The sequence below is a fragment of the Heterodontus francisci genome, chromosome 1 (assembly GCF_036365525.1).
Source record: "Heterodontus francisci isolate sHetFra1 chromosome 1, sHetFra1.hap1, whole genome shotgun sequence".
In the NCBI taxonomy this organism is placed as follows: domain Eukaryota; kingdom Metazoa; phylum Chordata; class Chondrichthyes; order Heterodontiformes; family Heterodontidae; genus Heterodontus; species Heterodontus francisci.
The window spans coordinates 4,164,775-4,190,483 of NC_090371.1; the positions used below are offsets into that span (position 1 = coordinate 4,164,775).

General features: G+C 53.7%; 1 protein-coding gene across 1 annotated transcript in view; it reads right to left on the reverse strand.

Moving 5' to 3' along the window:
- LOC137376373 (probable carboxypeptidase X1) overlaps window positions 1-24,422 on the reverse strand; it is a 97,150-nt gene extending 72,728 nt beyond the window's left edge. The window contains exon 1 of the mRNA XM_068044807.1: window positions 24,100-24,422. Coding sequence (XP_067900908.1) covers window positions 24,100-24,358 — 259 coding nt within the window. The 5' untranslated portion in view covers window positions 24,359-24,422. The remainder of the gene's footprint in view (window positions 1-24,099) is intronic.
- Between the last annotated feature and the right edge of the window lie 1,287 nt (window positions 24,423-25,709).

The window sequence follows — 25,709 nt, forward strand, 5'->3', positions numbered from 1 at the left end:
TGGATGGGGTACAGTGTGTGTGGGGGAGTTGGATGAGGTACAGTGTGTATGGGGGAGTTGGATGGGGTACAGTGTGTATTGGGGAGTTGGATGGAGTACAGTGTGTGTGGGGGTGTTGGATGGGGTACAGTGTGTGTGGGGGGAGTTGGATGAGGTACAGTGTGTATTGGGGAGTTGGATGGGGTACAGTGTGTATTGGGGAGTTGGATGGGGTACAGTGTGTATGGGGGAGTTGGATGGGGTACAGTGTGTGTGGGGGAGTTGGATGGGGTACAGTGTGTATTGGGGAGTTGGATGTGGTACAGTGTGTATTGGGGAGTTGGATGGGGTACAGTGTGTGTGGGGGAGTTGGTGGGGTACAGTGTGTGTGGGGGGAGTTGGATGGGGTACAGTGTATGTGGGGGTGTTGGATGGGGTACAGTGTGTGTGGGGGGAGTTGGATGAGGTACAGTGTGTATTGGGGAGTTGGATGGGGTACAGTGTGTGTGGGGGAGTTGGATGGGGTACAGTGTGTGCGGGGGGAGTTGGATGGGGTACAGTGTGCGTGGGGGTGTTGGATGGGGTACAGTGTGTGTGGGGGGAGTTGTATGATGTACAGTGTGTGTGGGGGGAGTTGGATGGGGTACAGTGTGTATTGGGGAGTTGGATGGGGTACAGTGTGTGTGGGGGGAGTTGGATGGGGTACAGTGTGTATTGGGGAGTTGGATGGGGTACAGTGTGTGTGGGGGGAATTGGATGGGGTACAGTGTGTATTGGGGAGTTGGATGGGGTACAGTGTGTGTGGGGAGAGTTGGATGGGGTACAGTGTGTATGGGGGAGTTGGATGGGGTACAGTGTGTGTGGGGGAGTTGGATGAGGTACAGTGTGTGTGGGGGTGTTGGATGGGGTACAGTGTGTGTGGGGGGAGTTGGATGAGGTACAGTGTGTGTGGGGGAGTTGGATGAGGTACAGTGTGTGTGGGGAGAGTTGGATGGGGTACAGTGTGTGTGGAGGTGTTGGATGGGGTACAGTGTGTGTGGGGGAGTTGGATGGGGTACAGTGTGTATTGGGGAGTTGGATGGGGTACAGTGTGAATTGGGGAGTTGGATGGGGTACAGTGTGTGTGGGGGTGTTGGATGGGGTACAGTGTGTGTGGGGGAGTTGGATGGGGTACAGTGTGTATTGGGGAGTTGGATGGGGTACAGTGTGTATTGGGGAGTTGGATGGGGTACAGTGTGTATTGGGGAGTTGGATGGGGTACAGTGTGTATTGGGGAGTTGGATGGGGTACAGTGTGTGTGGGGGAGTTGGATGAGGTACAGTGTGTATGGGGGAGTTGGATGGGGTACAGTGTGTATTGGGGAGTTGGATGGGGTACAGTGTGTGTGGGGGTGTTGGATGGGGTACAGTGTGTGTGGGGGGAGATGGATGAGGTACAGTGTGTATTGGGGAGTTGGATGGGGTACAGTGTGTATGGGGGAGTTGGATGGGGTACAGTGTGTGTGGGGGAGTTGGATGGGGTACAGTGTGTATTGGGGAGTTGGATGTGGTACAGTGTGTATTGGGGAGTTGGATGGGGTACAGTGTGTATGGGGGAGTTGGATGGGGTACAGTGTGTGTGGGGGAGTTGGATGGGGTACAGTGTGTGTGGGGGATTTGGATGTGGTACAGTGTGTGTGGGGGGGTTGGATGGGGTACAGTGTGTATTGGGGAGTTGGATGGGGTACAGTGTGTGTGGGGGGAGTTGGATGAGGTACAGTGTGTGTGGGGGAGTTGGATGAGGTACAGTGTGTGTGGGGGAGTTGGATGGGGTACAGTGTGTGTGGGGGAGTTGGATGGGGTACAGTGTGTATTGGGGAGTTGGATGGGGTACAGTGTGTGTGGGGGAGTTGGATGGGGTACAGTGTGTGTGGGGGGAGTTGGATGGGGTACAGTGTGTGTGGGGGTGTTGGATGGGGTACAGTGTGTGTGGGGGGAGTTGGATGAGGTACAGTGTGTATTGGGGAGTTGGATGGGGTACAGTGTGTGTGGGGGAGTTGGATGGGGTACAGTGTCTGTGGGGGGAGTTGGATGGGGTACAGTGTGTGTGGGGGTGTTGGATGGGGTACAGTGTGTGTGGGGGGAGTTGGATGAGGTACAGTGTGTGTGGGCGGAGTTGGATGGGGTACAGTGTGTATTGGGGAGTTTGATGGGGTACAGTGTATGTGGGGGGAGTTGGATGGGGTACAGTGTGTATTGGGGAGTTGGATGGGGTATAGTGTGTGTGGGGGGAGTTGGATGGGGTACAGTGTGTATTGGGGAGTTGGATGGGGTACAGCGTGTGTGGGGAGAGTTGGATGGGGTACAGTGTGTGTGGGGCGAGTTGGATGGGGTACAGTGTGTATGGGGGAGTTGGATGAGGTACAGTGTGTATTGGGGAGTTGGATGGGGTACAGTGTGTGTGGGGAGAGTCGGATGGGGTACAGTGTGTATGGGGGAGTTGGATGAGGTGAAGTGTGTATTGGGGAGTTGGATTGGGTACAGTGTGTGTGGGGAGAGTTGGATGGGGTACAGTGTGTATGGGGGAGTTGGATGAGGTAAAGTGTGTATTGGGGAGTTGGATAGGGTACAGTGTGTATTGGGGAGTTGGATGGGGTACAGTGTGTATTGGGGAGTTGGATGGGGTACAGTGTGTATTGGGGAGTTGGATGGGGTACAGTGTGTGTGGGGGTGTTGGATGGGGTACAGTGTGTGTGGGGGTGTTGGATGGGGTACAGTGTGTGTGGGGGAGTTGGATGGGGTACAGTGTGTATTGGGGAGTTGGATGGCGTACAGTGTGTATTGGGGAGTTGGATGGGGTACAGTGTGTGTTAGGGTGTTGGATGGGGTACAGTGTGTGTGGGGGGAGTCGGATGAGGTACAGTGTGTGTGGGGGAGTTGGATGAGGTACAGTGTGTGTGGGGAGAGTTGGATGGGGTACAGTGTGTGTGGGGGTGTTGGATGGGGTACAGTGTGTGTGGGGGAGTTGGATGGGGTACAGTGTTTATTGGGGAGTTGGCTAGGGTACAGTGTGTGTGGGGGTGTTGGATGGGGTACAGTGTGTGTGGGGGAGTTGGATGGGGTACAGTGTGTATTAGGGAGTTGGATGGGGTACAGTGTGTGTGGGGGTGTTGAATGGGGTACAGTGTGTGTGGGGGAGTTGGATGGGGTACAGTGTGTATTGGGGAGTTGGATGGGGTACAGTGTGTATTGGGGAGTTGGATGGGGTACAGTGTGTGTGGGGGGAGTTGGATGGGGTACAGTGTGTATTGGGGAGTTGGATGGGGTACAGTGTGTGTGGGGGGAGTTGGATGGGGTACAGTGTGTATTGGGGAGTTGGATGGGGTACAGTGTGTGTGGGGAGAGTTGGATGGGGTATAGTGTGTATGGGGGAGTTGGATGGGGTACAGTGTGTGTGGGGGAGTTGGATGAGGTACAGTGTGTGTGGGGGTGTTGGATGGGGTACAGTGTGTGTGGGGGGAGTTGGATGAGGTACAGTGTGTGTGGGGGAGTTGGATGAGGTACAGTGTGTGTGGGGAGATTTGGATGGGGTACAGTGTGTGTGGAGGTGTTGGATGGGGTACAGTGTGTGTGGGGGAGTTGGATGGGGTACAGTGTGTATTGGGGAGTTGGATGGGGTACAGTGTGAATTGGGGAGTTGGATGGGGTACAGTGTGTGTGGGGGAGTTGGATGGGGTACAGTGTGTGTGGGGGAGTTGGATGGGGTACAGTGTGTATTGGGGAGTTGGATTGGGTACAGTGTGTATTGGGGAGTTGGATGGGGTACAGTGTGAGTGGGGGAGTTGGATGAGGTACAGTGTGTATGGGGGAGTTGGATGGGGTACAGTGTGTATTGGGGAGTTGGATGGGGTACAGTGTGTGTGGGGGTGTTGGATGGGGTACAGTGTGTGTGGGGGGAGTTGGATGGGGTACAGTGTGTATTGGGGAGTTGGATGGGGTACAGTGTGTATTGGGGAGTTGGATGGGGTACAGTGTGTATTGGGGAGTTGGATGGGGTACAGTGTGTATGGGGGAGTTGGATGGGGTACAGTGTGTGTGGGGGAGTTGGATGGGGTACAGTGTGTATTGGGGAGTTGGATGTGGTACAGTGTGTATTGGGGAGTTGGATGGGGTACAGTGTGTATGGGGGAGTTGGATGGGGTACAGTGTGTGTGGGGGAGTTGGATGGGGTACAGTGTGTGTGGGGGATTTGGATGTGGTACAGTGTGTGTGGGGGAGTTGGATGGGGTACAGTGTGTATTGGGGAGTTGGATGGGGTACAGTGTGTGTGGGGGGAGTTGGATGAGGTACAGTGTGTGTGGGGGAGTTGGATGAGGTAGTGTGTGTGGGGGAGTTGGATGGGGTACAGTGTGTGTGGGGGAGTTGGATGGGGTACAGTGTGTATTGCGGAGTTGGATGGGGTACAGTGTGTGTGGGGGAGTTGGATGGGGTACAGTGTGTGTGGGGGGAGTTGGATGGGGTAGAGTGTGTGTGGGGGTGTTGGATGGGGTACAGTGTGTGTGGGGGGAGTTGGATGAGGTACAGTGTGTATTGGGGAGTTGGATGGGGTACAGTGTGTGTGGGGGAGTTGGATGGGGTACAGTGTCTGTGGGGGGAGTTGGATGGGGTACAGTGTGTGTGGGGGTGTTGGATGGGGTACAGTGTGTGTGGCAGGAGTTGGATGAGGTACAGTGTGTGTGGGCGGAGTTGGATGGGGTACAGTGTGTATTGGGGAGTTGGATTGGGTACAGTGTGTGTGGGGGGAGTTGGATGGGGTACAGTGTGTATTGGGGAGTTGGATGGGGTACAGTGTGTGTGGGGGGAGTTGGATGGGGTACAGTGTGTATTGGGGTGTTGGATGGGGGACAGCGAGTGTGGGGAGAGTTGGATGGGGTACAGTGTGTGTGGGGCGAGTTGGATGGGGTAGAGTGTGTATGGGGGAGTTGGATGAGGTACAGTGTGTATTGGGGAGTTGGATGGGGTACAGTGTGTGTGGGGAGAGTTGGATGGGGTACAGTGTGTATGGGGGAGTTGGATGAGGTGAAGTGTGTATTGGGGAGTTGGATGGGGTACAGTGTGTGTGGGGAGAGTTGGATGGGGTACAGTGTGTATGGGGGAGTTGGATGAGGTAAAGTGTGTATTGCAGAGTTGGATGGGGTACAGTGTGTATTGGGGAGTTGGATGGGGTACAGTGTGTATTGGGGATTTTGATGGGGTACAGTGTGTATTGGGGAGTTGAATGGTACACAGTGTGTGTTAGGGTGTTGGATGGGGTACAGTGTGTGTGGGGGAGTTGGATGGGGTACAGTGTGTATTGGGGAGTTGGATGGCGTACAGTGTGTATTCGGGAGTTGGATAAGGTACAGTGTGTGTGGGGGTGTTGGATGGGGTACAGTGTGTGTGGGGGGAGTCGGATGAGGTACAGTGTGTGTGGGGGAGTTGGATGAGGTACAGTGTGTGTGGGGAGAGTTGGATTGGGTACAGTCTGTGCGGGCGTGTTGGATGGGGTACAGTGTGTGTGGGGGAGTTGGATCGGGTACAGTGTTTATTGGGGAGTTGGATGGGGTACAGCGTGTGTGGGGGTGTTGGATGGGGTACAGTGTGTGTGGGGGAGTTGGATGGGGTACAGTGTGTATTAGGGAGTTGGATGGGGTACAGTGTGTGTGGGGGTGTTGGATGGGGTACAGTGTGTGTGGGGGAGTTGGATGGGGTACAGTGTGTATTGGGGAGTTGGATGGGGCACAGTGTGTGTGGGGGGAGTTGGATGGGGTACAGTATGTATTGGGGAGTTGGATGGGGTACAGTGTGTGTGGGGGAGTTGGATGGGGTACAGTGTGTGTGGGGGGAGTTGGATGAGGTACAGTGTGTCTTGGGGAATTGGATGCGGTACAGTATGTATTGGGGAGTTGGATGGGGTACAGTGTGTGTGGGGAGAGTTGGATGGGGTACAGTGTGTATTGGGGAGTTGGACGGGGTACAGTGTGTACTGGGGAGTTGGACGGGGTACAGTGTGTGTGGGGGTGTTGGATGGGGTACAGTGTGTGTGGGGGAGTTGGATGAGGTACAGTGTGTATTGGGGAGTTGGATGGGGTACAGTGTGTATTGGGGAGTTCGATGGGGTACAGTGTGTGTGGGGGAGTTGGATGGGGTACAGTGTGTGTGGGGGTGTTGGATGGGGTACAGTGTGTATTGGGGAGTTGGATGGGGTACAGTGTGTGTGGGGGTGTTGGATGGGGTACAGTGTGTGTGGGGGGAGTTGGATGAGGTACAGTGTGTATTGGGGAGTTGGATGGGGTACAGTGTGTATTGGGGAGTTGGATGGGGTACAGTGTGTTTGGGGGAGTTGGATGGGGGACAGTGTGTGTGGGGGAGTTGGATGGGGTACAGTGTGTATTGGGGAGTTGGATGTGGTACAGTGTGTATTGGGGAGTTGGATGGGGTACAGTGTGTATGGGGGGAGTTGGATGAGGTACAGTGTGTGTGGGGGGAGTTGGATGGGGTACAGTGTGTATGGGGGGAGTTGGATGAGGTACAGTGTGTGTGGGGGGAGTTGGATGGGGTACAGTGTGTATGGGGGAGTTGGATGAGGTACAGTGTGTATGGGGGAGTTGGATGGGGTACAGTGTGTGTGGGAGAGTTGGATGAGGTACAATGTGCGTGGGGGGAGTTGGATGATGTACAGTGTGCATGGGGGAGTTGGATGGGGTACAATGTGTGTGGGGGGAGTTGGATGGGGTACAGTGTGTGTGGGGGATTGGATGTGGTACAGTGTGTGTGGGGGAGTTGGATGGGGTACAGTGTGTATTGGGGAGTTGGATGGGGTACAGTGTGTGTGGGGGGAGTTGGATGGGGTACAGTGTGTGTGGGGGGAGTTGGATGGGGTACAGTGTGTGTGGGGGGAGGTGGATGGGGTACAGTGTGTGTGGGGGTGTTGAATGGGGTACAGTGTGTGTGGGGGGAGTGGGATGGGGTACAGTGTGTGTGGGGGAGTTGGATGGGGTACAGTGTGTGTGAGGGGAGTTAGATGGGGTACAGTGTGTATGGGGGAGTTGGATGAGGTACAGTGTGTATGGGGGAGTTGGATGAGGTACAGTGTGTGTGGGGGAGTTGGATGGGGTACAGTGTGTGTGGGGGAGTTGGATGGGGTAAAGTGTGTATGGGGGGAGTTGGATGGGGTACAGTGTGTGTGGGGGAGTTGGATGGGGTACAGTGTGTATGGGGGGAGTTGGATGGGGTACAGTGTGTGTGGGGGAGTTGGATGGGGTACAGTGTGTGTGGGGGGAGTTGGATGGGGTACAGTGTGTGTGGGGGAGTTGGATGGGGTACAGTGTGTATGGGGGAGTTGGATGAGGTACAGTGTGTATGGGGGGAGTTGGATGGGGTACAGTGTGTATGGGGGGAGTTGGATGGGGTATAGTGTGTTTGGGGGGAGTTGGAAGGGGTACAGTGTGTATGGGGGAGTTGGATGAGGTACAGTGTGTATGGGGGGAGTTGGATGGGGAACAGTGTGTGGGGGAGAGTTGGATGAGGTACAATGTGAGTGGGGGGAGTTGGATGATGTACAGTGTGCATGGGGGAGTTGGATGGGGTACAATGTGTGTGGGGGGAGTTGGATGGGGTACAGTGTGTGTGGGGGATTGGATGTGGTACAGTGTGTGTGGGGGAGTTGGATGGGGTACAGTGTGTATTGGGGAGTTGGATGGGGTACAGTGTGTGTGGGGGGAGTTGGATGAGGTACAGTGTGTGTGGGGGAGTTGGATGAGGTACAGTGTGTGTGGGGGAGTTGGATGGGGTACAGTGTGTGTGGGGGAGTTGGATGGGGTACAGTGTGTGTGGGGGGAGTTGGATGGGGTACAGTGTGTGTGGGGGTGTTGGATGGGGTACAGTGTGTGTGGGGGTGTTGGATGGGGTACAGTGTGTGTGGGGGTTGTTGGATGAGGTACAGTGTGTATTGGGGAGTTGGATGGGGTACAGTGTGTGGGGGGGAGTTGGATGGGGTACAGTGTGTGTGGGGGGAGGTGGATGGGGTACAGTGTGTGTGGGGGTGTTGGATGGGGTACAGTGTGTGTGGGGGGAGTGGGATGGGGTACAGTGTGTGTGGGGGAGTTGGATGGGGTACAGTGTGTGTGAGGGGAGTTAGATGGGGTACAGTGTGTATGGGGGAGTTGGATGAGGTACAGTGTGTGTGGGGGAGTTGGATGGGGTACAGTGTGTGTGGGGGGAGTTGGATGGGGTACAGTGTGTGTGGGGGAGTTGGATGGGGTACAGTGTGTGTGGGGGGAGTTGGATGGGGTACAGTGTGTGTGGGGGAGTTGGATGGGGTACAGTGTGTATGGGGGAGTTGGATGAGGTACAGTGTGTATGGGGGGAGTTGGATGGGGTACAGTGTGTATGGGGGAGTTCGATGGGGTATAGTGTGTTTGGGGGGAGTTGGAAGGGGTACAGTGTGTATGGGGGAGTTGGATGAGCTACAGTGTGTATGGGGGGAGTTGGATGGGGAACAGTGTGTGGGGGAGTTGGATGGGGTACAGTGTGTGTGGGGGAGTTGGATCGTGTATAGTGTGTGTGGGGGAGTTGGATCGTGTATAGTGTGTGTGGGGGGAGTTGGATGGGGTACAGTGTGTATGGGGGAGTTGGATGGGATACAGTGTGTATGGGGGTGTTGGATGGGGTACAGTGTGTATGGGGGAGTAGGATGGGGTACAGAGTGTATCGGGGAGTTGGATGGGGTACAGTGTGTATGGGGGAGTTGGATGGGGTACAGAGTGGATCGGGGAGTTGGAAGGGGTACAGTGTGTATGGGGGATTTGGATGGGGCACAGTGTGTGTGGGGGGAGTTGGATGGGGTGCAGTGTGTGTGGGGGGAGTTGGATGGGGTACAGTGTGTGTGGGGGAGTTGGATGGGGTACAGTGTGTGTGAGGGAGTTGGATGGGGTACAGTGTGTATGGGGGGAGTTGGATGGGGTATAGTGTGTTTGGGGGGAGTTGGAAGGGGTACAGTGTGTATGGGGGAGTTGGATGAGGTACAGTGTGTATGGGGGGAGTTGGATGGGGAACAGTGTGTGGGGGAGAGTTGGATGAGGTACAATGTGAGTGGGGGGAGTTGGATGATGTACAGTGTGCATGGGGGAGTTGGATGGGGTACAATGTGTGTGGGGGGAGTTGGATGGGGTACAGTGTGTGTGGGGGATTGGATGTGGTACAGTGTGTGTGGGGGAGTTGGATGGGGTACAGTGTGTATTGGGGAGTTGGATGGGGTACAGTGTGTGTGGGGGGAGTTGGATGAGGTACAGTGTGTGTGGGGGAGTTGGATGAGGTACTGTGTGTGTGGGGGAGTTGGATGGGGTACAGTGTGTGTGGGGGAGTTGGATGGGGTACAGTGTGTGTGGGGGGAGTTGGATGGGGTACAGTGTGTGTGGGGGTGTTGGATGGGGTACAGTGTGTGTGGGGGTGTTGGATGGGGTACAGTGTGTGTGGGGGTTGTTGGATGAGGTACAGTGTGTATTGGGGAGTTGGATGGGGTACAGTGTGTGGGGGGGAGTTGGATGGGGTACAGTGTGTGTGGGGGGAGGTGGATGGGGTACAGTGTGTGTGGGGGTGTTGGATGGGGTACAGTGTGTGTGGGGGGAGTGGGATGGGGTACAGTGTGTGTGGGGGAGTTGGATGGGGTACAGTGTGTGTGAGGGGAGTTAGATGGGGTACAGTGTGTATGGGGGAGTTGGATGAGGTACAGTGTGTGTGGGGGAGTTGGATGGGGTACAGTGTGTGTGGGGGGAGTTGGATGGGGTACAGTGTGTGTGGGGGAGTTGGATGGGGTACAGTGTGTGTGGGGGGAGTTGGATGGGGTACAGTGTGTGTGGGGGAGTTGGATGGGGTACAGTGTGTATGGGGGAGTTGGATGAGGTACAGTGTGTATGGGGGGAGTTGGATGGGGTACAGTGTGTATGGGGGAGTTCGATGGGGTATAGTGTGTTTGGGGGGAGTTGGAAGGGGTACAGTGTGTATGGGGGAGTTGGATGAGCTACAGTGTGTATGGGGGGAGTTGGATGGGGAACAGTGTGTGGGGGAGTTGGATGGGGTACAGTGTGTGTGGGGGAGTTGGATCGTGTATAGTGTGTGTGGGGGAGTTGGATCGTGTATAGTGTGTGTGGGGGGAGTTGGATGGGGTACAGTGTGTATGGGGGTGTTGGATGGGGTACAGTGTGTATGGGGGAGTAGGATGGGGTACAGAGTGTATCGGGGAGTTGGATGGGGTACAGTGTGTATGGGGGAGTTGGATGGGGTACAGAGTGGATCGGGGAGCTGGATGGGGTACAGTGTGTATGGGGGATTTGGATGGGGCACAGTGTGTGTGGGGGGAGTTGGATGGGGTGCAGTGTGTGTGGGGGGAGTTGGATGGGGTACAGTGTGTGTGGGGGAGTTGGATGGGGTACAGTGTGTGTGAGGGAGTTGGATGGGGTACAGTGTGTATGGGGGAGTTGGATGGGGTACAGTGTGTGTGGGGGGAGTTGGATGAGGTACAGTGTGTATGGGGGGAGCTGGATGGGGTACAGTGTGTGTGGGGGGAGTTGGATGAGGTATAGTGTGCGTGTGGGAGTTGGATGAGGTACAGTGTGCGTGGGGGAGTTGGATGAGGTACAGTGTGTGTGGGGGAGTTAGATGAGGTACAGTGTGTGTGGGGGAGTTGGATGGGGTAAAGTGTGTGTGGGGAAGTTGGATGGGGTACAGTGTGTGTGGGGGAGTTGGATGACGTACAGTGTGTGTGGGGGAGTTGGATGGGGTACAGTGTGTATGGGGGGAGTTGGATGGGGTACAGTGTGTGTGGGGAAGTTGGATGGGGTACAGTGTGTGTGGGGGAGTTGGATGGGGTACAGTGTGTATGGGGGGAGTTGGATGGGGTACAGTGTGTGTGGGGAAGTTGGATGGGGTACAGTGTGTGTGGGGGAGTTGGATGGGGTACAGTGTGTGTGGGGGAGTTGGATGAGGTACAGTGTGTGTGGGGGAGTTGGATGGGGTACAGTGTGTATGGGGGGAGTTGGATGGGGTACAGTGTGTGTGGGGGGAGTTGGATGGGGTACAGTGTGTATGGGGGAGTTGGATGGGGTACAGTGTGCATGGGGGAGTTGGATGAGGTACAGTGTGTGTGGGGGGAGTTGGATGAGGTACAGTGTGTATGGGGGGAGCTGGATGGGGTACAGTGTGTGTGGGGGAGTTGGATGAGGTACAGTGTGTGTGGGGGAGTTGGATGGGGTACAGTGTGTATGGGGGGAGTTGGATGGGGTACAGTGTGTATGGGGGGAGTTGGATGGGGTCCAGTGTGTATGGGAAGAGTTGGATGGGGTACAGTGTGCGTGGGGGAGTTGGATGGGGTACAGTGTGTGTGGGGAGATTGGATGGGGAACAGTGTGTGTGGGGGAGTTGGATGAGGTACAGTGTGTGTGGGGGAGTTGGATGGGGTACAGTGTGTATGGGGGGAGTTGGAATAGGGTACAGTGTGTATGGGGGGAGTTGGATGGGGTCCAGTGTGTATGGGAAGAGTTGGATGGGGTACAGTGTGCGTGGGGGAGTTGGATGAGGTACAGTGTGTGTGGGGGAGTTAGATGAGGTACAGTGTGTGTGGGGGAGTTGGATGGGGTAAAGTGTGTGTGGGGAAGTTGGATGGGGTACAGTGTGTGTGGGGGAGTTGGATGACGTACAGTGTGTGTGGGGGAGTTGGATGGGGTACAGTGTGTATGGGGGGAGTTGGATGGGGTACAGTGTGTGTGGGGAAGTTGGATGGGGCACAGTGTGTGTGGGGGGAGTTGGATGGGGTGCAGTGTGTGTGGGGGGAGTTGGATGGGGTACAGTGTGTGTGGGGGAGTTGGATGGGGTACAGTGTGTGTGGGGGAGTTGGATGGGGTACAGTGTGTATGGGGGGAGTTGGATGGGGTACAGTGTGTGTGGGGGAGTTGGATGGGGTACAGTGTGTGTGGGGGAGTTGGATGGGGTACAGTGTGTGTGGGGGGAGTTGGATGGGGTACAGTGTGTGTGGGGGAGTTGGATGGGGTACAGTGTGTATGGGGGAGTTGGATGAGGTACAGTGTGTATGGGGGGAGTTGGATGGGGTACAGTGTGTATGGGGGAGTTGGATGGGGTATAGTGTGTTTGGGGGGAGTTGGAAGGGGTACAGTGTGTATGGGGGAGTTGGATGAGGTACAGTGTGTATGGGGGGAGTTGGATGGGGAACAGTGTGTGGGGGAGTTGGATGGGGTACAGTGTGTATGGGGGGAGTTGGATGGGGTACAGTGTGTGTGGGGGGAGTTGGATGGGGTACAGTGTGTATGGGGGAGTTGGATGGGGTACAGTGTGCATGGGGGAGTTGGATGAGGTACAGTGTGTGTGGGGGGAGTTGGATGAGGTACAGTGTGTATGGGGGGAGCTGGATGGGGTACAGTGTGTGTGGGGGAGTTGGATGAGGTACAGTGTGTGTGGGGGAGTTGGATGGGGTACAGTGTGTATGGGGGGAGTTGGATGGGGTACAGTGTGTATGGGGGGAGTTGGATGGGGTCCAGTGTGTATGGGAAGAGTTGGATGGGGTACAGTGTGCGTGGGGGAGTTGGATGGGGTACAGTGTGTGTGGGGAGATTGGATGGGGAACAGTGTGTGTGGGGGAGTTGGATGAGGTACAGTGTGTGTGGGGGAGTTGGATGGGGTACAGTGTGTATGGGGGGAGTTGGAATAGGGTACAGTGTGTATGGGGGGAGTTGGATGGGGTCCAGTGTGTATGGGAAGAGTTGGATGGGGTACAGTGTGCGTGGGGGAGTTGGATGAGGTACAGTGTGTGTGGGGGAGTTAGATGAGGTACAGTGTGTGTGGGGGAGTTGGATGGGGTAAAGTGTGTGTGGGGAAGTTGGATGGGGTACAGTGTGTGTGGGGGAGTTGGATGACGTACAGTGTGTGTGGGGGAGTTGGATGGGGTACAGTGTGTATGGGGGGAGTTGGATGGGGTACAGTGTGTGTGGGGAAGTTGGATGGGGCACAGTGTGTGTGGGGGGAGTTGGATGGGGTGCAGTGTGTGTGGGGGGAGTTGGATGGGGTACAGTGTGTGTGGGGGAGTTGGATGGGGTACAGTGTGTGTGGGGGAGTTGGATGGGGTACAGTGTGTATGGGGGGAGTTGGATGGGGTACAGTGTGTGTGGGGGAGTTGGATGGGGTACAGTGTGTGTGGGGGAGTTGGATGGGGTACAGTGTGTGTGGGGGGAGTTGGATGGGGTACAGTGTGTGTGGGGGAGTTGGATGGGGTACAGTGTGTATGGGGGAGTTGGATGAGGTACAGTGTGTATGGGGGGAGTTGGATGGGGTACAGTGTGTATGGGGGAGTTGGATGGGGTATAGTGTGTTTGGGGGGAGTTGGAAGGGGTACAGTGTGTATGGGGGAGTTGGATGAGGTACAGTGTGTATGGGGGGAGTTGGATGGGGAACAGTGTGTGGGGGAGTTGGATGGGGTACAGTGTGTGTGGGGGAGTTGGATCGTGTATAGTGTGTGTGGGGGGAGTTGGATGGGGTACAGTGTGTATGGGGGAGTTGGATGGGATACAGTGTGTATGGGGGTGTTGGATGGGGTACAGTGTGTATGGGGGAGTAGGATGGGGTACAGAGTGTATCGGGGAGTTGGATGGGGTACAGTGTGTATGGGGGAGTTGGATGGGGTACAGAGTGTATCGGGGAGTTGGATGGGGTACAGTGTGTATGGGGGATTTGGATGGGGCACAGTGTGTGTGGGGGGAGTTGGATGGGGTGCAGTGTGTGTGGGGGGAGTTGGATGGGGTACAGTGTGTGTGGGGGAGTTGGATGGGGTACAGTGTGTATGGGGGGAGTTGGATGGGGTACAGTGTGTGTGGGGGGAGTTGGATGGGGTACAGTGTGTGTGGGGGAGTTGGATGGGGTACAGTGTGCATGGGGGAGTTGGATGAGGTACAGTGTGTGTGGGGGGAGTTGGATGAGGTACAGTGTGTATGGGGGGAGCTGGATGGGGTACAGCGTGTGTGGAGGAGTTGGATGAGGTATAGTGTGCGTGGGGGAGTTGGATGAGGTACAGTGTGTGTGGGGGAGTTGGATGGGGTACAGTGTGTGTGGGGAGGTTGGATGGGGAACAGTGTGTGTGGGGGAGTTGGATGAGGTACAGTGTGTGTGGGGGAGTTGGATGGGGTACAGTGTGTATGGGGGGAGTTGGATGGGGTACAGTGTGTATGGGGGGAGTTGGATGGGGTACAGTGTGTATGGGAAGAGTTGGATGGGGTACAGTGTGCGTGGGGGAGTTGGATGAGGTACAGTGTGTGTGGGGGAGTTAGATGAGGTACAGTGTGTGTGGGGGAGTTGGATGGGGTAAAGTGTGTGTGGGGAAGTTGGATGGGGTAAAGTGTGTGTGGGGAAGTTGGATGGGGTACAGTGTGTGTGGGGGAGTTGGATGACGTACAGTGTGTGTGGGGGAGTTGGATGGGGTACAGTGTGTATGGGGGGAGTTGGATGGGGTACAGTGTGTGTGGGGAAGTTGGATGGGGCACAGTGTGTGTGGGGGGAGTTGGATGGGGTGCAGTGTGTGTGGGGGGAGTTGGATGGGGTACAGTGTGTGTGGGGGAGTTGGATGGGGTACAGTGTGTGTGAGGGAGTTGGATGGGGTACAGTGTGTATGGGGGAGTTGGATGGGGTACAGTGTGTGTGGGGGGAGTTGGATGAGGAACAGTGTGTATGGGGGGAGCTGGATGGGGTACAGTGTGTGTGGGGGGAGTTGGATGAGGTATAGTGTGCGTGGGGGAGTTGGATGAGGTACAGTGTGCGTGGGGGAGTTGGATGAGGTACAGTGTGTGTGGGGGAGTTAGATGAGGTACAGTGTGTGTGGGGGAGTTGGATGGGGTAAAGTGTGTGTGGGGAAGTTGGATGGGGTAAAGTGTGTGTGGGGAAGTTGGATGGGGTACAGTGTGTGTGGGGGAGTTGGATGACGTACAGTGTGTGTGGGGGAGTTGGATGGGGTACAGTGTGTATGGGGGGAGTTGGATGGGGTACAGTGTGTGTGGGGAAGTTGGATGGGGTACAGTGTGTGTGGGGGAGTTGGATGGGGTACAGTGTGTATGGGGGGAGTTGGATGGGGTACAGTGTGTGTTGGGAAGTTGGATGGGGTACAGTGTGTGTGGGGGAGTTGGATGGGGTACAGTGTGTGTGGGGGAGTTGGATGAGGTACAGTGTGTGTGGGGGAGTTGGATGGGGTACAGTGTGTATGGGGGGAGTTGGATGGGGTACAGTGTGTGTGGGGGGAGTTGGATGGGGTACAGTGTGTATGGGGGAGTTGGATGGGGAACAGTGTGCATGGGGGAGTTGGATGAGGTACAGTGTGTGTGGGGGGAGTTGGATGAGGTACAGTGTGTATGGGGGGAGCTGGATGGGGTACAGCGTGTGTGGAGGAGTTGGATGAGGTATAGTGTGCGTGGGGGAGTTGGATGAGGTACAGTGTGTGTGGGGGAGTTGGATGAGGTACAGTGTGTGTGGGGGAGTTGGATGGGGTACAGTGTGTATGGGGGGAGTTGGATGGGGTACAGTGTGTGTGGGGAGGTTGGATGGGGAACAGTGTGTGTGGGGGAGTTGGATGAGGTACAGTGTGTGTGGGGGAGTTGGATGGGGTACAGTGTGTATGGGGGGAGTTGGATGGGGTACAGTGTGTATGGGGGGAGTTGGATGGGGTACAGTGTGTATGGGAAGAGTTGGATGGGGTACAGGGTGTGTCGGGGAGTTGGATGAGGTACAGTGTGTGTGGGGGAGTTGGATGGGGTACAGTGTGTATGGGGATGTTGGATGAGGTACAGGGCCTGTGTTGAGAGTTGAATGGGGTACAGTGTGTGTGGGGGAGTTGGATGGGGTACAGTGTGTATTGGGGAGTTGGATGAGGTACAGTGTGTGTGGGGGGAGTTGGATGAGGTACAGTGTGTGTGGGGGAGTTGGATGGGGTACAGTGTGTGTGGGGGAGTTGGATGAGGTGCAGTTTGTATGGGGGGAGTTGGATTAGGTACAGTGTGTATGGGGGGAGTTGGATGGGGGACAGTGTGTATGGGGGGAGTTGGATGGGGTACAGTGTGTGTGGGGGAGTTGGATCGTGTAGAGTGTGTGTGGGGGAGTTGGATGGGGTACAGAGTGTATCGGGGAGTTGGATGGGGTACAGTGTGTATGGGGGAGTTGGATGGGGTACAGTGTGTATGGGGGTGTTGGATGGGGTACAGTGTGTATGGGGGTGTTGGATGGGGTACAGTGTGTATGGGGGTGTTGGATGGGGTACAGTGTGTATGGGGGAGTAGGATGGGGTACAGAGTGTATCGGGGAGTTGGATGGTGTACAGTGTGTATGGGGGAGTTGGAAGGGGTACAGAGTATATCGGGGAGTTGGATGGGGTACAGTGTGTATGGGGGATTTGGATGGGGCACAGTGTGTGTGGGGGGAGTTGGATGGGGTACAGTGTGTGTGGGGGGCGTTGGATGGGGTACATTGTGTGTGGGGGAGTTGGATGGGGTACAGTGTGTATGGGGAGTTGGATGAGGTTCAGTGTGTATGGGGGAGTTGGATGGGATACATTGTGTATGGGGGAGTTGGGTGGGGTACAGCGTGTGTGGAGGAGTTGGATGAGGTATAGTGTGCGTGGGGGTGTTGGATGGGGTACAGTGTGTATGGGGGATTTGGATGGGGCACAGTGTGTGTGGGGGGAGTTGGATGGGGTACAGTGTGTGAGGGGGGCGTTGGATGGGGTACAGTGTGTGTGGGGGGAGTTGGATGGGGTACAGTGTGTGTGGAGGAGTTGGATGAGGTATAGTGTGCGTGGGGGTGTTGGATGGGGTACAGTGTGTATGGGGGATTTGGATGGGGCACAGTGTGTGTGGGGGGAGTTGGATGGGGTACAGTGTGTGAGGGGGGCGTTGGATGGGGTACAGTGTGTGTGGGGGGAGTTGGATGGGGTACAGTGTGTGTGAGGGAGTTGGATGAGGTACAGTGTGTGTGGGGGAGTTGGATGGGGTACAGGGTGTGTGGGGGAGTTGGATGGGGTACAGTGTGTGTGGGGGAGTTGGATGAGGTACAGTGTGTATGGGGGGAGTTGGATGAGGTACAGGGCCTGTGTTGAGAGTTGAATGGGGTATAGTGTGTATGGGGGAATTGCATGGTTTACAATTTGTGTGTATGGGGGAGGTGGAGGGGTACAGAGTGTTTGGGGGGCGGGTGGGTTGGATGGGGTGCAGTGTGTGGGGAGGGCAAGGCAGTTGGATGGGGTACAGTGTGTGTCTTGGGGAGTTGTATGCGGTACAGTGTGTGTGGGGGGAGTTGGATGGGGTACAGTGAGTATGGGGGTGTTGGATGGGGTACAGTGTGTGTGGGGGGAGTTGGATGGGGTACAGTGTGTGTGGGGGGAGTTGGATGGGGTACAGTGTGTGTGGGGGTGTTGGATGGGGTACAGTGTGTGTGGGGGTGTTGGATGGGGTACAATGTGTGTGGGGGGAGTTGGATGGGGTACAGTGTATGTGGTGCGCGGGGGAGTTGGATGGGGTACAGTGTGTGTGGGGGGAGTTGGATGGGGTACAGTGTGTGTGGGGGGAGTTGGATGGGGTCCAGTGAGTATGGGGGTGTTGGATGAGGTACAGTGTGTGTGGGGGGAGTTGGATGGGGTACAGTGTGTGTGGGGGGAGTTGGATGGGGTACAGTGTGTGTGGGGGGAGTTGGATGGGGTACAGTGTGTGTGGGGGGAGTTGGATGGGGTACAGTGTATGTGGTGCGCGGGGGAGTTGGATGGGGTACAGTGTGTGTGGGGGGAGTTGGATGGGGTACAGTGTGTGTGGGGGGAGTTGGATGGGGTACAGTGTGTGTGGGGGTGTTGGATGGGGTACAATGTGTGTGGGGGGAGTTGGATGGGGTACAGTGTGTGTGGGGGGAGTTGGATGGGGTACAGTGTGTGTGGGGGGAGTTGGATGGGGTACAGTGTGTGTGGAGGGAGTTGGATGGGGTACAGTGTGTGTGGGGGGAGTTGGATGGGGTACAGTGTGTGTGGGGGGAGTTGGATGGGGTACAGTGTGTGTGGGGGGAGTTGGATGGGGTACAGTGTGTGTGGGGGAGTTGGAGGGGTACAAGGTGTTTGTTTGGGAGAGTTGGATGGTGTACTGTGTGTATCGGGGAGTTGGATGAGGTACAGGATGTGTGTGGGGGAGTTGGATGGGGTACAGGATGTGTGTGGGGAGTTGGATGGGGTACAATGTGTGTGGGGCAGTTGAATGGGGTACAGTGTCTGTGTGGGGCGGGGGAGTTGGATGGGGTACAAGGTGATTGTTTGGGAGTGTTGGATGGTGTACTGTTTGTGTGGGGGAATTGGATGGGGAACAGTGTGAGAAGCTGGATGGCGTACAATGTGTATGCGGGAGTTGGATGGGGTACAGGGTGTGGGTTGGGGTGTTGGATGGGGTACAGTGTATATGGGGCGGGGGGGGAGTTGGATGGCGTACAATGTGTATGAGGGAGTTGGATGGGGTACAGGGTGCGTTGAGGAGTTGGATGGGGTACAGTGTAGAAACATAGAAAATAGGAGCAGGTGTAGGCCATTCGGCCCTTCGAGACTGCTCTGCAATTCATTATGATCATGGCTCATCATCCAACTCAGTAACCTGTTCCCGCTTTCCCCCAATACCCTTTGATCCCTTTAGACCCAAGAGCTATATCTAACTCCTTCTTGAAAACGTACAATGTTTTGGCCTCAACTGCTTTCTGTGGTAGCGAATTCCACAGGCTCACCACTCTCTGGGTGACGAAATTTCTCCTCATCTCAGTCCTGAAAGGATTACCCCGTATCCTTAGACTATGACCCCTGGTTCTGGACTCCCCCAGCATCGGGAACATCCTTCCTGCATCTACCCTGTCAAGTCCTGTTAGAATTGTATAGGTTTCTACGAGATCCCCCCTCACTCTTCTGAACTCCAGCGAATATAATCCTGACTGACTCAATCTCTCCTCATACGTCAGTCCCACCATCCCAGGAATCAGTCTGGTAAACCTTCACTGCACTCCCTCTATAGCAAGAACATCCTTCCTCAGGTAACTAGACCAAAACTGCACATAATATTCCAGGTGTGGCCTCACCAAAGCCCTGTATAATTGCAGCAAGACATCCCTGCTCCTGTACACGAATCCTATCGCTATGAAGGCCAACATACCATTTACCTGTTGCACCTGCATGCTTACCTTCAGTGACTGGTGTACGAGAACACCCAGGTCTCGCAGCATATTCCCCTCTCTCAGTTTATAGCCATTCAGATAATAATCTGCCTTCCTGTTTTTGCTACCAAAGTGGATAACCTCACATTTATCCACATTATACTGCATCTGCCATGCATTAGCCCACTCACTCAACTTGTCCAAATCACCCTGAAGTTTCTCTGCGTCCTCCTCACAACTCATCCTCCCACCCAGTTTTGTGTCATCTGTAAATTTGGAGATATTACATTTAGTTCCCTCCTCCAAATCGTTAATGTATATTGTGAATAGCTGGGGTCCTAGCACCGATCCCTGTGGTACCCCACTAGTCACTGCTTGCCATTCAGAAAAAGACCCATTTATCCCTACTCTTTGTTTCCTGTCTGCCAACCAATTTTCGATCCATCGCAATACACTACCCCCAATCCCATGTGCTTTAATTTTACACGCTAATCTCTTATGTGGGACTTTGTCGAAAGCCTTCTGAAAGTCCAAATAAACCACATCCACTGGCTCCCCCTCATCAACTCTACTCGTTATGTCCTTGAAGAATTCTGGGAGATTTGTCAAGCATGATTTCCCTTTCGTAAATCCATGCTGACTCTGTCCGATTCTACCACTGTTCTCCAAGTGCTCTGCTATAAAATCTTTGATAACGGACTGTAGAATTTTCCCCACTACTGACGTCAGTCTGACTGGTCTATAATTCCCTGCTTTCTCTCTATCTCCCTTTTTAAATAGTGGGGTTACATTAGCTACCCTCCAATCTGCAGGAACTGTTCCAGAGTCTATAGAATCTTGGAAGATGACCACCAATACATCCACTATTTTCAGGGCCACTTCCTTAAATACTCTGGGATGCAGACCATCAGGCCCTGGGGATTTATCGGCCTTCAATCCCATCAATTTCCCCAACACCATTTCTCTACTAATACTGATTTCTTTCAGTTCCTCTCTCTCACTTAGCCATGTGTTCCCCAACATTTCTGGTATGATATTTGTGTCCTCCTTTGTGAAGACAGAACCAAAGTATGCATTTAGTTGGTCAGCCATTTCTTTGTTCCCCATAATAAATTCCTGTTTCTGACTGTAAGGGACCTACATTTGTCTTCACCAATCTTTTTCTCTTCACATACCTATAGAAACTTTTCCAGTCAGTTTTTATGTTCTCCACAAACTTGCCCTCGTACTCTATTTTTCCCTTCTTAATCAATCCTTTGGTCCTCCTTTGCTGAATTCTAAACTGCTCCCAATCCTCAGGTCTGCTATTTTTCCTGGCAAATTCATATGCCTCTTCCTTGGGTCTAATGCTATCTCTAATTTCCCTTGTAAGCCCTGGTTTGGCTACTTTTCCCATTTTACTTTTGCCCTGGACAGAGATAAACAATTGTTGCAGTTCATCCATGCACTCTTTGAATGTTTGCCATTGTCTATCCACCGTCATCCCTTTAAGTAACGTTTCCCAATCTATCATAGCCAACTCGCACCTCATACTTTCGTAGTTTCCTTTACTAAGATTCAGTACACTTGTTTCAGAATCAACTATGTCACTCTCCATCTTGATGAAGAATTCTATCATATTATGATAGTGTGTGTGTGTGTGGGGGGGTGGGGAGCTGGATGGGGCACAGTGTGTGTGAGGGAGTTGGATGGGATACAGTGTGTATGGGGAATTGAATAGGGTACAGTGTGTATGAAGGAGTTGGATGAGGTACAGTTTGTGTGGGGGGAGTTGGATGGGGTACAGTGTGTATGGGGGAGTTGGATGGGGTACAGTGTGTATGGGGGAGTTGGATGGGGTACAGTGTGAGTAAGTTGGCAGTTGGATGGGCTACAGTGTGTATGTGGGGGATTTGGATACTGTACAGTGTATGTGGGGGTGTTGGGTGGGGTGCAGTGTGTATGGGGCAGTTGGATGGGGTACAGTTTGTATGGGGCTGTTTAATGTTGTACAGCATATGTGTGGGGAGTTGGATGCGGTACAGTTTCTGTGGGGAGTTGCTGGGGTACAGTGTATGTGGGGAGTTGGATAGGATACTGAGTGTGGGGAGTTGGATGGGATACAGAGTGTGGGGAGTTGGATGGGATACAGAGCGTGGGGAGTTGCTGGGGTACAGTGTATGTGGGCAGTTGGATGGGATACAGAGTGTGGGGAGTTGGATGCAGGACAGTGCAATTGGGGGAGTTGGATAGGGTACAGTGTGTATGTGGGGGGAGTTGGATGGGGTACAGTGTGTGTGGGGGAGTTGGATGTAGTACAGTGCGTGTGGGGGAGTTGGATGCGGTACAGTGCGTGTGGGGGAGTTGGATGGGGTTTTGTGTCTCTGGGGGAGTTGGATGGGGTTTTGTGTGCTTGGGGGGTTGGATGGAGTACAGTGTGTGTGTGGGGGGGGGGAGTTGGATGGGGCACAGTGTGTGTGGGGAGGTGGATAGGGGACAGTGTGTATGTGGGTGTTTGGATGGGGTACAGTGTGTGTCTAAGTTGGGGTGGGGGTTTTTTGCCGGTTTCTCTCTCGAGCTGTGCGTTTCTCACTGGGAGCTGGATTCTGTGTTTTTTTTCACATTTCTCGGAGTTTGAGCTGCTCACTTCTCGACATGTTTTCAAGGTAATGAACATTCTTCTAACACTAACCCCAAGGTGGCTATTTCATTGGGTGTCGAATGATACTGGTCCTAAATTAATTCAGGTTCCAAGTGGTGCTGTGTCAGAGTATTCAGCAGCTCTGCTGACTGCTTCAATGCAATCCACATCTGTGTCTGCAACCGTAAACCTTCCGGACTAATCGTCGGAAGCTTCCAGTAGATGACTGGCCATGTGGAAGTGTTCCAAACACTTCTGACATCTGCAAGACAGCAGATGCAGAAAGTCCTCACAAGTCAACCACACTGATTCTGGCCGATACCTGACATTGCATTCCAGCAAGTCAATACAGCTGCTCCTGATAAAAAGATACTTTAATGCAAATAATTAGCCAAGACAGAAATAGTTTACTGCAGATCCAGCAAAAGAAATTAATACCCTCTTCCCGGGATTAATAGCCCCCAGTCCCCAGGCATAATACCCCATGCCCGGAATTAAGAAGCCGCTCACAGGAATAATACCCCAATCCTGGAAGCAATACACTACTCCTGGGATTAATCTCCTGTTTTAGGATTAATATCCTATGCCCAGGAATAATACAGCACTCCTGAAATTACTTGAGATTAATACCCCAATCACAGGCTTAATATTCAACCTTCCCTGAAATGATATCTCCATTCCCGGAATTAATATCCCTACGGTCCTCCGTCTCAGTGGGTAGCAATCTCACCTCTGAGTCACAAGGTTACGGTTTCAAGGCCCATTACAGGGCGTGAGCACAATAATCTAGGCTGACACATCAGTTCAGTACTGAGGGAGTGCTGCACTATCAGAGAGACAGTACTGAGGGAGTGCCGCACTGTCGGAGGGTCAGTACTGAGGGAGCACCGCACTGTCGGCGGATCAGTACTGAGGAAGTGCTGCACCGTTGGAGGGTCAGCACTGAGGGAGTGCCGCACTGTCGGCGGGTCAGTACTGAGGAAGTGCTGCACCGTTGGAGGGTCAGCACTGAGGGAGTGCCGCACTGTCGGCGGGTCAGTACTGAGGAAGTGCTGCACCGTTGGAGGGTCAGCACTGAGGGAGTGCCACACTGTCAGAGGGTCAGTACTGAGGGAGTGCCGCACTGTCGGCGGGTCAGTACTGAGGAAGTGCTGCACCGTTGGAGGGTCAGCACTGAGGGAGTGCCACACTGTCAGAGGGTCAGTACTGAGGGAGTGCCGCACTGTCGGCGGATCAGTACTGAGGAAGTGCTGCACCGTCGGAGGGTCAGCACTGAGGGAGTGCCACACTGTCGGAGGGTCAGCACTGAGGGAGTGCCACACTGTCAGAGGGTCAGTACTGAAGGAGTGCCGCACTGTCGGAGGGTCAGCACTGAGGGAGTGCCGCACTGTCAGAGATGATTTATTTAACCGAGGCCCCATCAGTAGGGCAGGCATTTTTCCTGCTCAGGTGGATGTAGAACATCCCAGGTACTATTTCGAAGAAGAGTGTCCAGGCCGGTATTTATCCTTCAATCCTCATCACAAAAACGGATTACCTGGTGATTATCACATTGCTGTTTGTGGGATCTTGTTGTGCATAAATTGACATTTTCTAGGTTATGACAGTTACTACACTTCAAAAGTACTTCATTGTATGTAAAGTGTTTTGAGAAGTCTGGTGAATGTGAAAGACGCCACATAAAGACGCTCGTCTTTTATTAATATCCCCCCACTCCCGGAATTAATATCCCCCTTTCCCAGGATTAATATCCCCCCTTTCCCAGAATTAATATTTCCGACTCCCAGGATTAATATCCCCCTTTCCCGGGATTAATATCCCCCCTTTCCAGAGATTAATATCTCCCCTTTCCCAGAATTAATATCTCCGACTCCCAGGATTAATATCCCCCTTTCCCGGGATTAATATCCCCCACTCCCGGGATTAATATCCCCCACTCCCGGGATTAATATCCCCCCTTTCCAGAGATTAAATATCTCCCCTTTCCCAGAATTAATATCTCCGACTCCCAGGATTAATATCCCCCTTTCCCGGGATTAATATCCCCCTTTCCCGGGATTAATATCCCCCTTTCCCGGAATTAATATCCCCCCTTTCCAGAGATTAATATCTCCCCTTTCCCAGAATTAATATCCCCCTTTCCCGGGATTAATATCCCCCCTTTCCCAGGATTAATATCCCCCACTCCCGGCACTAATATCACCTTTTTTCCAGTATTGATATCCGCCCCCTCCCCCTTTCCCGGGAATGTCTCTGCTCCCGGTTTTTTATTACCTCTGTTTTTGAGAAGTTTCTCTCTCGGGATCGGGATCGGGATCGGTTCCGTGCTCCTCGGGTCTCGCTCCAGACTCGGTGTTGGCTCAGGCTCGGGGTCGGACCCGGTCCCCATGACGGTGTTTTGCCGCTGCTTCCCGCTGTCGGTCCCGGTCTGGGTGAAGTGCTGGGACTCGGGATGCTCCCCGGGAGCCCCGGAACACGGGAGAAAAGTGCAAAGAGCGAGGAGGATCCAGAGGATCTGCAGCGGCTTCTCCATAACGGAACACAACCAACACCGGAATGAAGGATCCCTGACCCAGGACAAACACAAACCAGTCAAACCTCCCAGAAACACAAACCAGTCAAACCTCCCAGAAACACAAACCAGTCAAACCTCCCAGAAACACAAACCAGTCAAACCTCCCAGAAACACAAACCAGTCAAACCTCCCATAGAAACACAAATCAGTCAAACCTCCCAGAAACACAAACCAGTCAAACCTCCCAGAAACACAAACCAGTCAAACCTCCCAGAAACACAAACCAGTCAAACCTCCCAGAAACACAAACCAGTCAAACCTCCCAGAAACACAAACCAGTCAAACCTCCCATAGAAACACAAACCAGTCAAACTCCCAGAAACACAAACCAGTCAAACTCCCAGAAACACAAACCAGTCAAACCTCCCAGAAACACAAACCAGTCAAACCTCCCAGAAACACAAACCAGTCAAACCTCCCAGAAACACAAACCAGTCAAACCTCCCAGAAACACAAACCAGTCAAACCTCCCATAGAAACACAAATCAGTCAAACCTCCCAGAAACACAAACCAGTCAAACCTCCCAGAAACACAAACCAGTCAAACCTCCCAGAAACACAAACCAGTCAAACCTCCCAGAAACACAAACCAGTCAAACCTCCCATAGAAACACAAATCAGTCAAACCTCCCAGAAACACAAACCAGTCAAACCTCCCAGAAACACAAACCAGTCAAACCTCCCATAGAAACACAAACCAGTCAAACTCCCAGAAACACAAACCAGTCAAACTCCCAGAAACACAAACCAGTCAAACCTCCCAGAAACACAAACCAGTCAAACCTCCCAGAAACACAAACCAGTCAAACCTCCCAGAAACACAAACCAGTCAAACCTCCCAGAAACACAAACCAGTCAAACCTCCCATAGAAACACAAATCAGTCAAACCTCCCAGAAACACAAACCAGTCAAACCTCCCAGAAACACAAACCAGTCAAACCTCCCAGAAACACAAATCAGTCAAACCTCCCAGAAACACAAACCAGTCAAACCTCCCAGAAACACAAACCAGTCAAACCTCCCATAGAAACACAAACCAGTCAAACTCCCAGAAACACAAACCAGTCAAACCTCCCAGAAACACAAATCAGTCAAACTCCCAGAAACACAAACCAGTCAAACCTCCCATAGAAACACAAATCAGTCAAACCTCCCAGAAACACAAATCAGTCAAACCTCCCAGAAACACAAACCAGTCAAACCTCCCAGAAACACAAACCAGTCAAACCTCCCAGAAACACAAACCAGTCAAACCTCCCAGAAACACAAACCAGTCAAACCTCCCATAGAAACACAAATCAGTCAAAC